This window comes from Podarcis vaucheri, assembly GCF_965113315.1.
Source record: "Podarcis vaucheri genome assembly, chromosome: 8".
In the NCBI taxonomy this organism is placed as follows: domain Eukaryota; kingdom Metazoa; phylum Chordata; class Lepidosauria; order Squamata; family Lacertidae; genus Podarcis; species Podarcis vaucheri.
This window is the reverse complement of record NC_138766.1, coordinates 48855193-48868406: the sequence shown is the minus strand read 5'-3', so window position 1 is coordinate 48868406 and position 13214 is coordinate 48855193. Positions and strand designations below refer to the sequence as shown.

Below are 13214 nucleotides of genomic sequence, written 5' to 3'. Positions count from 1 at the left end.
AAGTAACATTAAACTACATCTTAAACCCACAATAATATAAAAAGTCAAGGGTGTCCCCATAAAACACCCTTTGGAGGCGGTGATAGAACATCCAGCTGAAGCAGGCTGTGAGGCAGCCTTTACTTTTGTCCTTCACATTTCACACTTTCTTAAAAGTATGAATCGAGCCCAAGGATAACCTGGGACATCTGGGAAGCATGTAGTCATCAAGATAAAGTAGAATGTTGGGTCTAGCCCAAAAGTACAACTAACATTAAAAAAACATTTGAGGCCTATGTGAATAATGTGAGAAATTCTTTCTGACATTCTAAGAATCCATTGATTTGTTGTCTTTCAGGTTCATCTCTTTTGTGAAAAGCTATAACAACTCAAATTTAACAATTTCTTTCTCTGCTGAACGTAGCATTGAAGATGAAATAGACCGGGAAAGCTACGGTGATGTTGGTACTGTTGTAATTAGCTACGCAGTAATGTTTGTGTATATCTCTCTAGCTCTGGGACACATCAAGAGTGCTGCTAGATTCTTGGTATGTATCTTTAATGGTTTAAAAGCGAGTCTACAACAAATAAAAGTGGGCTGAAACATTTATTATATATTTGACTGCTATTATGCTCATCTGTGGGTGTTTTTACTCTTATAAGGGGAATTCCATTAGCTTCAAACCATGGTTTTAAAAAAATGCTTTGTCGTATAATATGGTATATGAAAAATTTAACAGAAATAGGCTGCTCAGTGCAACTGTTTTGTGTTGACTGAGTTCGTTGCAGGTTCCTTCTCTTTTTCAAAGTACCAAAAGGAAATATTTTATTCAACGTCAGAATCATTCTCTCACTAATCCAGCAAAGGACATTTCTTTATACAGTATATCACTTACTGGATTAGGTGCTGTGTGTGTACACTGAAGTTTTAATGATATTTTGATGCTAGTTTTCAGCCCTGGGTGATTTCTAATAGGATACACATTCCTATTCTGGCTCTTTTTATGCAAGACTAGACCTAGATTTTGATGTGATGTAGTTTTGTTAAGCTACAATTGTACTTGAAAAACATTTATAATGGGTACCAATCAGGTATCTTAAATATAATTGTTGTGATTTGTTTCTTCTTTTGCTAGGTGGATTCAAAAATTTCCTTGGGCGTTGCAGGCATTCTGATTGTACTGAGTTCAGTTGCATGTTCTCTGGGCATCTTCAGCTATTTTGGAGTTCCATTAACATTGATTGTTATTGAAGTCATTCCATTTTTAGTGTTGGCAGTTGGAGTGGACAACATTTTCATTATTGTCCAGACATTTCAGGTATTTTTGTGATTCCTCGCCACCCTAGTGTGTAATGAATAAGCTGCTAATATAAGTTGAATATGAATATACGAGTGGGATCAGTGGCCCATTTAGGTCAGTAGTGTAGCTCTAAATTGTGATCAGATAGGACGCTGCTTTAAACTGAATGAGACCATTCGTCTCCTTAGCTCAGTTTTGTGCATACTGACTGCCACTAGCTCTCCAGGTGAACAAACATAAGTCTTTCTTAGTCCTACTTGGAAATACCAGGAATCTAGCATGGGATCATCCCATCCAGAGAATGTGGTCTGCCACTGAGCCATGGCCTCTTGATGCAAGATCTCATTTGGTTCTGTTGTATTAAATGTGGTGTTGCTTTTTGAAATCCTGTTCAAGCGATTTTGTGAGATGTTGAGTATTAATGAGTTCAACAACAAAAAATGAAAGTGCTTCCATATTAGAATTATGTTTACTGGGAATCTTACGTGAAAAGGTAAAAAGACTTGGCATATTATATGCTAGAGAACAAGTGTCCTTACTCGGAAATTGGTTGGGAATAAACAAAAATACTTGGAGCACTTTCATTAGGTGCTGGAGAACATACAGCTGTTTGAGGATATCTACCTTCTATTATGATTTTGCAAATAAACCCTTATGTTACTAGCCCACACAATATATATATAGCACCCTGACACAACCCACTCTCCTTTAATTTCCCTGCCAGCTTGCTTAACGTCATGGTTATCCAGATGGGTGGCTCTTTACAAGTGTGTCCTAGCATCTTTGTACTAAACTGCTGTTATATCTCATGCATTTACACAAATATGTAGTGCTGCTGCAATTGGAACACTGTGTACAGATTTAATACCCTAGATCTAGAAAAGGGCAACCCAAATGATCAAAGTGTTGGAGTGTCTTCCATTCAAAGAGAGGCTGAAATCTGTTTAGTTTAGAGTGGAAGATGACTCTGGAAGGGAATGTGACAGACTATAAAATCATACACATGCAAATAAGTTTTTCTTTCTCTCACATAAAGCTGTAACTTGTGATATATTCTAGATAGGCAATAGAAAGCACTGTATCACATAATTTATTTAACTTGCGGAATTCACTATCACAGTATATAACTGCTGCTGGTGTGGCTAACTTTTAAAAAGGGGATTAGACAAATTTATGGAGGATAACCATATTGATGCTTACATGGCAACTTGGTGTTAAGGGATAGTTTGGCACTGAACACTACTTGCTAGGGAGCAACAGCAAGAGAAGACATCGCCTTCTTATCCTGCTTGTGGATTTTTTGGAGGGAAATGGTAGGCCACATGCAGGATAATGGACTAGGAGGATCTTTTGGTCTGATCCAAAATAAGCTCATGTTTTATTCATATTCATGTCTGAAATTCATAGAACAGTAGAGTTTTTCTTCCAGATGGGGCATGAACTGTCAAACCTCTGTAGGATGGGTATTTGTGCGGAGAGTGGGTAGTGTTGGGTGTTGGTCCTCTTTTCTTTCCCGCCCTTTGCAGGCTTTTTCTGTAATGGGAGGGGAAATTGTCCAGGCATGCCCTTGGAACTCTTTCCCTGTTTTCTGTCTCCATTGTCAAAGCCCTGGTGAAGAACCACCACCAGCAGCAGACGTTTCCTCTGCTCCTGTGAGGAGGCCTCCATCCTTGGACCTCCCTTTTGGAGATGGATTTCTCTCTCTTTGTGGACAGGGACATTCACACAATCCTTTTAAAAACATGTTTTATTGATTTTTCAGAAAGAGAGAGAATACACCAACAATATCATTCAGTTTATCCCTTACCATCGCTCCTCCAAACCCTAACAGAACTTGAATATACCCCAAAGATTCACACAATCCTATTGCCCCTGTGCTGCCTTCAGAGGGCCAAGAGTAAGAGGGCCTTACACTTGAAATTCTGGTTGTACTATACAAAGAATAAAGAAATAGGTTTTGTTTTCTTCTAGTGGACATGGAACAAATAAGTGACTAGAAATGGGAAAAGGAGAACCAGAAAATTCATATATGTTCATTTTCTATAGTGACTGTGTGAAATGATCACTGTTCTGGGATAAGGAGAATTGAGTGGGCAAGACTGATGTACATTCTAGGAAACATTAGCTGCTTATTTATATTTCCTTGAATACAAATGTTTGGATCATAGATCCAAGGAGAACTTTCTCTAGATCTGATTTCTAACAAATGAATACTATTTCAGAGAGATGAACGCCTTCAAGGTGAAACTCTAGATAAGCAGATAGGCCGAATCCTTGGAGATGTGGCTCCTAGTATGTTCCTGTCATCATTTTCAGAGACAGTGGCCTTTTTATTGGGTAAGGATTTTTAGTTTGTAATTATTTTTGGTTTCAATATACTATATTTTTCCATGTTTAGAACAATGTTTTTGTATTATAAATAATTTTTTACAATTGTGGGTCATCTTATACACGGATAGTGCAGAGGGGGGTGGACAATTGGTAGCAGCCACGTGCAGGAGATTGGCAGCAGTGATTGTGCGGGTGATTGGCCGCAGCAACGCCTGCTGGCGATTGGCTGCTGCTGCGGCAGTTGGGCGGGCGATTGGCGGCGACCGGGCAGACGATTGGTGGCTTTGTTGAGGCGGGCAATTGGCAGTGGCGTTGAGGCTGGTAAACAATTGTATTCAATCCCCTCCCCAAAAAAGTTCAGCAGCTCTGGGCAATCTCCCCCCATTTCCTTAATTTGGAGTTCGAAAAAATAGGAGTCATCTTATACATGGGGGCGTGTTATAGACGGAAAAATACGGTATGTTGTACTCTTTTCATCCTCATCACTTGCAGGGTTTAGATAAATGCATACTCTGCTTAATTGGAACATGGATGGTCTATTAAGCCATTATTTCTAATGGCTCTATTCCACGTTTACAGTGGAACTTCTGTCACAGAGGTGGGGAGTACTGGTGGAAATGATCACACACAAGATTTGTATCAGGGATACTGAAAGTTACTGAAAGCAAAAAAAGCAAAACCATTATCCAGCTTATCATCCCAATTTTTTGTTTATTTTTTTACATTGTGCTAAATTCTAGCTGGTAATGTTAAATTTGTCTTCTACCCAATGTATTGCTGGCAGCTATGGAGGAAAAGGGTCATCGTGTAGAACAAAATGATGAAGCAACATTTATTCTGTGGTTGCGTGCGAAATTATGGCATCTACTTAAATTATCTTACATGAGATTGTATTCACCCTTGAAAGCACCTGCTGCTATGCATGCTGCCTGTGGTATTGAGAGATGATCTCCTGTCATCTTTTCGTAGAAGTCTTAATCATGCACTGTTAATTTGACATCCAGGGATTAAAATAAACTTTGCACTTCTTCCTATTGAGAGAGACAGTGCAATACTTCTATTTCTGTCTTTCTTTTAGGATCTTTGTCTACTATGCCTGCTGTTCGTACTTTCTCCCTATTTGCTGCAGTGGCCGTATTTATTGACTTTCTCCTTCAAATTACTTGCTTTGTAAGCCTCTTCGGCTTGGATATTAAGCGCCAAGAGGTAAGCCTGCTACAATACATTCAACGTTTGTTTTGAGTAATTTAATTGCTACTTCAGCTTATTTGATTTTGGCATTTTGTTTTTCAGAAAAATCGATACGATATTCTGTGTTGTATCAAAGGTGGTGAAGAGATCAATAGTGTTCAGCACTCTGAAAGTGTGTTGTTTTTATTCTTCAAAAATATATATTCTCCATGTCTTCTTAAGGATTGGATGAGACCAATTGTGGTATGTGGACATTCATGTTTGAGACTGGCTAAAAGTCTTTTTTTCATTTTTGGGGGGGTTGTGTACTTTTATGATAACTTTATCAATCAAAATGCAACAGTTGAGTCTTTTAACTGTTCATCGATATTTTGTGAAGATTCTTCTCCCTACTATCATTGATGTTTTTCAGGATTTCTTAGGTTATTTGGTAGCCTGAATGAAGTAGTGGTAGTTTGTAAGCTCTAATTGTTGCTTCCACCACATTGCCAATGCAGTATGGTATACTTTTTATTCTGGAGTTCTTGTGATCAATATATTAGAAGATGTTAGCTACCGTATTTTTCCATGTATAAGACTAGGTTTTCCCCCTAAAAAATAATGTCAAAAATTAGGGGCGGGCTACATCTACAGATACACCTCCCCCCATTTTATTAAATCTGAGTCCCCCAAAATAGGGGGCATCTTATACATGGGGTGTCTTATAGACAGAAAAATAGTGTATATTTTACAGCAATATTAAGTTGACTAGCAGCCTTCTGTCCATCATTGCTCAGGAATTCTAAGAAACCGAAAAGCCACTGCAGTGAAATTGGTGGTTAAAATCAGTTCAGTGTTGAACAGTTCAGTTCACTATCTTGATTCAAAATAGCATCCAATTATATCCAAACATAGATGTAAACCTGAACCTTGATATCAGGAACCAAATTGTTTAACAGATGCATAATTCTTTGAATGTGTAAATAAAAGTTGTTTCTGTGAATTAAATCACTTTTTGAAATATCACCAATTTTTAGATATCCATATTTGTGGGTGTGCTGTCATTCAGCATAGCAGTTGCCAACAAGGTTGAGATTGGCCTGGACCAGAGCCTGTCAATGCCAGATGTAAGTGACTTTTGCATGCTATGCCCCTTTTTCTGTGGGAAAAACAACTGCAAACAACATATATAGGGTAGAGAGAAGCATTATAGGTAGCTTCATATTTTTCTCATTCCCTCTCCCCTTTTTTGTATAAGGACTCGTACATGTTGGATTACTTCAGCTCTCTCAGCAAATACCTGCATGCAGGTCCTCCAGTATACTTTGTGCTAAAAGAAGGACATGACTATACTACTTTGAATGGGCAAAATATGGTGTGTGGTGGAACAGGATGTGACAACAACTCCCTAGTTCAAGAAATATTTGATGCAGCAGAGATTAACAGTTAGTAAGTGTTCACTTTTTTCTTCATAAAGTCTGTTCAGCAAATAAACTGACCCAGACACTGCAATCTGAGGCCGTTCTTCATGTGCCTCTTTGGTGAGAGGTCCAGAGAGTGACAACTTGAGAATGACCCTTTTCTGCAGTGGCTCCCTGCTTGCGGAATGCTCTCTCCAAGGAGGCTTGTCTGGCTCCTTCATTACATATCTTTGGGCGACAGGCAAAAGCCTTCTTCTTCTCCAGACTTTTGGCTAATTTCATAAGGATGAAAGCCACTTTTCTGTTAAACCCTCAAAATGATTTACAATCAAATTAAGTATATTTTATGGTATGGCATTTTGTTGTAAAATACTCATCCAATGGCAGTTTAAGTTACATGAGATGAACTTTGAAATTCTGAACACTTCTACTTGTAGTCTAGGAAAACAATCGCTAATCCTCCAGACAAACTAGACTGTTGTGTATACTTAACATTTAGTTGGAGAAATGTTCTGTTTTGAAAGTTCATTAATAATGTTTGGGTAAAGGTGGCTTGTTTTTCATATTTTAGCACAAAAATTGGCTATGCTCCTTCTTCGTGGATTGATGACTACTTTGATTGGGTCAAACCACAGTCAACTTGTTGCAGAATCTACAACACCACTGGGCAGTTCTGCAATGCTTCAGGTACCGTTTGTTGCCTTTGTACACTCCCTTAAACACGTCTTGCTCAGAATTCTCCTGTTGGGATGTGTGGAATTCTTAGCATGCTTTGATCCCAGCCATGCCTACCTACTTCAGCTTGCATATTTTACATGGGGGCAGGATGTGGAGTATGCTTTTAAATTCCTACATTTTGACAAATACAGCTAATAGTTTAGTGTTGATAACACATATTGTAGATTAAGAACTGGCCTGATTCATATCAGCATCATGGAGGCAAGCCCCCTTTCTTGCTTCCAGCACTTTTCACAATGTTTACACACAGCTGAGTAATGTGTTGTGTGGTGTAGCAGCAACTGCTACTGCTATATAGGGAACTGCTTCCTGTAGAGCTTGCTATGTGAAGCACTTCTGTTTTAAATTTAGGAAAGTAGACTTCTTAGCTTTGTGCCATCTTCATTTGGGTTGGATTATAGACATAGCAACATTTGAATAGACTCCAATGGCAGTTGCTGCTAAAAAAATGCTTACATATGGAGATCCTGCTGGATCAGGCCAGTTGCCCATCTAGTTCAACATCCTGTTCTCATAGTAGCCAACTAGTTGCTCATGGGAAGCCTGCAAGCAGCATGCCTGAGCGCAAAAGTGCTCTTCCCTCCCGTTGTTTCCAGCCACTGGTATCCAAAATCATACTCCCTTCAACTATAGAGGCAGAACCTAGCCATCATAGCTAGCAGCTACTGGTAGCCTTATCATCGCATGAATTTGTCTAATCTTTTATAGTTGTCCAAGTTGATGGCCATCACTGCTTGCCATGGGAGCAAATTCCATAGTTGAACTATGCACTGTGTGAAGAAGTACTTTCTTTAGTCTGTCCCGAATCTTCCAACATTTCATACATAGTTCAGCTGGGGTGTTCCTCTAATTGAGTAACTGCTTGGGTGTCTTTTGCTCAAAAATATGGGGCTCTTCAGCTAAGATCTTGGTTCTTTGATGAAACTGCTTTATTGTGAAGCAGGGTTTTTTTTGTGTGTAGCCAATTAACATACATTTCCCAACAATGTTTATGCAGTTGTGGATCCATCCTGTGTGCGTTGCCGGCCACTGACTCCAGAAGGGAAGAAGAGACCTCAGGGTGAAGACTTCATGAAATTCCTGCCCATGTTCCTCTCTGATAACCCTAATCCAAAATGTGGCAAGGGGTATGTGTCAACAGGGGAGCATTTAGAGGGGGCACATTTTCCTTCAAAGTAAAACTTATTCTGACAAACACTGTAGTCATAAAGCATAAGAGGCGCAGACCACCAGTGGTAGATGAGGCATTTGTGTGTGGAGTGGCAGCAGTGCCGCATCTGATGGGATCAGGGAGTGTGAGGTGATGAAATCAGGGCAGCTCTGGGCTGGCGACAGTTTTGTCCCACAGATGTGTGCACACCTTTGCAAAGTCTGTCTTAACGTGGAGCTTCCCTGTCCTCCCTGCCACATCCCAGAAAATGTTGTGCTGCCACTTTCCATACATACCCCTGCTGTTGCTGTGCAGTACCAATCTAAGTGTCAGGCCTTCATTCTGACAGCCCAGAACATTGCCTTCTATTGTTTCACATATCCATCATTGCGGTCCTTGAATAAAGCATCACAAAGCTGGCTCCTGCATTCATTTTGCAGAACTGCATATTTGGGCACAATTGCGATGGGTGTTCAGTTGGATCCATAGGTTCTCTCCTTTCACACATCCTTCCATCAGAGAGGAGCTTTTTTGTGTGTGGATCCAACTCATAGGGTGCTGGTTTCTTTGGCTAGAAGTCAGACAGTGGTAGTCCAGGGCCTACTGAGGAAGATGACAACACAGTATCTGGGGTGAAGCGAATGACTGTCTTCCACCATTTTACATTTGCTCTGTGCCTGTGCTTCCATTTGCCTTCCTTCTTGACAGATGAGAATGATGTCAGTTGAAGGACACTGGCTGCCTGCCTTGGCAAAATACTGTGTTCCCTTATATCTCTAGATTAGCAAATTGTTACACAATCATAGAGTACTGTGCCCAGGAGTGTCCTAACAGCATTGTAGAAGCTAGTTGTCTCTTGAATGCCTTAGATAATTTTAACCTAATAATCATTCAATTGATTTGTGTGCTAACTGTACTTTTCTTTACAGAGGACATGCAGCATATAGCTCTGCAGTTAACTTTATAAACAACTCTGAAGTTGGAGCTACCTACTTCATGACTTACCATACAGTGTTGAAAACCTCTGCAGACTTCATTGATGCAATGAAGAAAGCACGTGTGATAGCAGACAACATTACTAAATCCATGAGCACTGAAGAAAAGAACTATCATGTATTCCCCTACAGGTACGTGGCTCTTTCTCCACCTCTGTTCCCCTCTCCCCCTGCCAAATACTTAAGTGTTACAGGGTGTTTTTTTCTTTGACTTACCTATATATACCAGCTTTTAACAGCAAGAAATTCTCATGGCAGCTCATGGATATTAAAACAGGAAAACAAATGGAACTGTTATACACTATTAATTTCTGAAGACCTGGTGCAATGAAGTTCCATCATGTCTCCAAAAAGAGACCAAAGAGGAACATAACAAACCTGTCAAAGGCCTGCACACCAGAAATCTAGGCCCACAGCTGTGTTTCTAGTAGAAACTAATTTGGGCAGCATTTGGATAGTGCCTAATCAGCTAATTTTAAAACCTTGGGGGATTTGTATGGGAAAGCGAGTCCATGTTTAGGCTATACGGGGACGGGGACGGGGTGGGGACAGCACTTTTAACAGAATGTGGAAGCAAACGCAGTGGTAATATGTTTCTGCCAACCTACACAGATGGGGCATTTTGTACTAGTTGAGGCTTCCAGACAATGTGTTTAAAATCAGTACAATGTAGTGTGTGTTAAATAAGCCCAATCTTGGGTGAAAAATATACATTCTGGTGGGTTGAATGTTGGTTGTTACTGAACCATGGGGTGATGATGTTGACCTAGTGTGCAGTAGCTGTAAAAAAAAGTGAATTCCATGTTGGGAGGTCATTATGAAAGGGATTGGACATAAAACTGAATATCAAAATGGCGTTGCACAAATTTCAGAGCCGTAGTTTTTAAGAACAAGAGTTTACACCCTGTAATATACCGGTAACAAGGGTTACTGAATTGTCCTGAAACTTTCCTTTCCTTTGATGGAATGCTGACGGCCAGGTGGGTTTAGCTCTCCCTAGTGTTCAAAGGCAAGAACGCACGTGCCTCTCAGGAACTTTTACCCAGCCCTTTCAAGGACACAACCTAGGTTACATTCCTCCCAAGTTGCTTGCAGCAGTAGCTTAGCAATTCTTTCAGTATTCCTGCTTTTTCAAGCTTTCATATTTTTCCTTGATCTTTAGTTTGATTTTTGGGAAATTACTTTGCATAATTTCCTTTAATGGCGAAAACATTATAAATAATTGGTTACTCTCTGAATGAATGAATGAATTGATTTATTACAGTCACAGACCAGAAATATAGACATATAGTGATAAAGAACATACATAGGTTAAAATTAGAAGCGAGAGCATGACTACTCTCTGCATCCTGGTTTTTTAAAATGTCTAGATTAATCCTATTCCCTCTGCCAAACTTTTTGAAAAATCTGAAAGTGGCATTCTTTTGAGAACTAGACAAAATTAGTAATTTAGAATTAAGGCATCAAAGTAGCCAAGCATTCAAAAGACTTATTCTGTTAATCTGTTACCAATGTGAACATTTTTTATTCTCTTTATATAGTGTGTTCTATGTTTTCTACGAACAATATCTCACTATTGTGAAAGACACCGTCTTTAACCTCAGTATTTCCCTTGGATCAATATTCTTAGTAACAATGGTGCTGCTTGGTTTTGAAGTGTGGGCTGCCATTGTTGTTACCATTACCATTGCTATGATCCTGGTCAACATGTTTGGAGTCATGTGGCTCTGGGGCATCAGCCTGAATGCAGTTTCATTGGTTAATCTTGTCATGGTAAGTTCACCCTCATCTTTTTTTTATCTGCTCTCTCAACTTTTGGCGTCAACAGCAAATGCTATGTGCCGTTAGCCAATGTGGTGCCCTTCAGATGTTGCTGAAATAGTACCTCCCTGACAATTGGCCAGGCTAGCTGGAGCTGATGGGAGTTGGGAGTCCAGCAACATTTGGATGGGGAAGCATGTTGGCCATCTCTGCGCTTAAATTTCAGTGTGGGTACTTCATACTATGTGACTATGATCTTAAAGGGCTCTTAGACACTATCAAAACGTGTTTCCAAAAATATCTACCAAAATCTGGTTCAGAATACTGTAAATCCACTGTTCCACTGTAATATGTTATGTAGGCAAATTTAAAATCATAGAACAGGAGAGTTGGAAGGGACACCAAGGGTCATCTAGTCCAGCCTCCTGCAATGCAGGAATAACAGCCTGGATACCAAATTGTAAAACAAGGGCTCTTGGTCCACCCCACCCCACTGGAAAATGTTGCAGTGTACCCTTTAGTGTATGTTATCAGATCCTTTGGCTAAGGGGTCTAGAAAACAGAAGTTGGCATCAAATCCAAGGGTCCCTGTTCTTACTTTGTTCTCTCCCCTCCTCCCAAAAACTTTCTTGCAAAATAACATGAACTCTTCTCTTTTCAACTTTGGAAGGGCTGAATGACACTGCATTGTTTCCTCTGCTGTGTCTTCCTCAGTCCTCTTTTGTTTTCAGAGTAGAAAGAACATGAGGAATATAAGGTGCTCCCATTCCACTCTCTCCTCTTTGCCTTCTCTCCGCTAGCCTCACCTGCCAGCTGGGGCTGTTGAGGGCCTGCACTCATCAGTAGGCCAGAGAGTAAGAAATACTTTAGCACAGACATAGCTCTCTAGCCTAAATACATAAGTCATTTTTTATGTCAAGAGAACTACTTCTAGGTGAGGAGGCTTTTTTACTCAAGGGCTGAATGTTCTCTTATGAGAAAACTTCCATATACTAGTGACAGGCAATTTATTTCAGACATTTATATACCACTTAATATTCAGAACTTCTAAGTGGTATACAGAAAAAAACTTAATTTAAAACTTTAATTTAAAATGAATCATAAGACATTAAAAATGAGTCCAGGAAAGGTACAGAGCTGATATAAAGGGTGTAGCCTATGGATAATGCTAAATGTTGGATAAAGATGCCTGGAGGACCATATCAGGCCTTTGACCCCAAGGTTCCCCATTCCTGCTGGAAGTAAAGATACATAAGTGTAGGAAACTTCCTTAAAAAAATAATCAAACCCAGAATGTTGAAAATGGAGTATTCTGTGGCAGTAAGCTCCTTAACCTATGCTGTCTTCTTTCCAGAGTTGTGGTATCTCTGTTGAATTCTGTAGCCATGTGACAAGAGCATTCACTGTTAGTACAAAAGCAACCAGAGCAGAGCGCGCAGAAGAAGCACTATCCCACATGGGCAGCTCTGTAAGTATTTTGTTTTGAAAACTATTCTGTTGTGGCACTAGAAACCACTTAAGGGTATGCTCCTATCTCCAGTGTTCAAAACTCCCATTGTTCTAGGTGCATTTTGTGACAGGAATTTCATTAGCACAAGCGGCTTCTGAGATCTGGCCTAAGGTTTCAAATTAAAACTGCAGAGTGGAAGGAAAGGACCTTTTTCTGCCTCTCCATTTCCAGCTACTCTCTGAAGATTGGAGAAGAGACTCTCTTAAGGATATTAGGGGAATATCCTTAAGGATTAGTAGTGGGAAAACTAGACCGTGTGAATAATGAACATAATCTTTTAGCAGCAGTTCATTCATTTTCAGTGTTGTATTCTTATTATTTAAAGAAGCACACCTAGACATTGTTGTTGCACCCATAACCTAAGCTTAAGGTGCCATTTAGCTCCTAGCTTTCATATCTGTTTCTAACACTGCCTATCTCCCTCTCAAGGAGGCCTGAAAGCTGGTACAGAGCATAGCCTGTAGTGACATACTTACTGAGAGTGCAATATAAAGTTAATTAGAATAAAAACAATGCTTTATAAATGACAGTAGCAATTTCCTGTTATGTTTCAATTAATGCATTGCATAAAACTAAACACTGTTTCACCCTTTGTCAGGTTTTCAGTGGCATTACTCTCACAAAATTTGGAGGAATAGTAGTGCTTGCCTTTTCCAAATCCCAGATTTTCCAGATCTTCTACTTCAGGATGTATCTAGCAATGGTACTACTTGGAGCAACCCATGGTCTAATATTTCTTCCCGTCCTACTTAGTTATATAGGTAAGATCTTGCTCAATATGTACAAGTTGACCTGAAATTTTAATTCTCAAGGAAGTGTGCATAGGGGTGCAGCTTGAGCTTCATTCTGTATTAATGT

At 39.7% G+C, this 13214-nt stretch overlaps 1 protein-coding gene across 1 annotated transcript in view; it reads left to right on the top strand.

Moving 5' to 3' along the window:
• Positions 1-13214, top strand: part of NPC1 (NPC intracellular cholesterol transporter 1) — a 35677-nt gene that overhangs the window by 21614 nt on the left and 849 nt on the right. Inside the window, exons 12-24 of the mRNA XM_082234760.1 lie at positions 338-527; positions 1116-1298; positions 3503-3617; positions 4690-4817; positions 4905-5045; positions 5819-5908; positions 6040-6230; positions 6774-6889; positions 7938-8067; positions 9020-9217; positions 10627-10858; positions 12201-12314; positions 12955-13117. Of these exons, the coding sequence (XP_082090886.1) occupies positions 338-527; positions 1116-1298; positions 3503-3617; positions 4690-4817; positions 4905-5045; positions 5819-5908; positions 6040-6230; positions 6774-6889; positions 7938-8067; positions 9020-9217; positions 10627-10858; positions 12201-12314; positions 12955-13117 (1991 nt within the window). The remainder of the gene's footprint in view (positions 1-337; positions 528-1115; positions 1299-3502; positions 3618-4689; positions 4818-4904; positions 5046-5818; positions 5909-6039; positions 6231-6773; positions 6890-7937; positions 8068-9019; positions 9218-10626; positions 10859-12200; positions 12315-12954; positions 13118-13214) is intronic.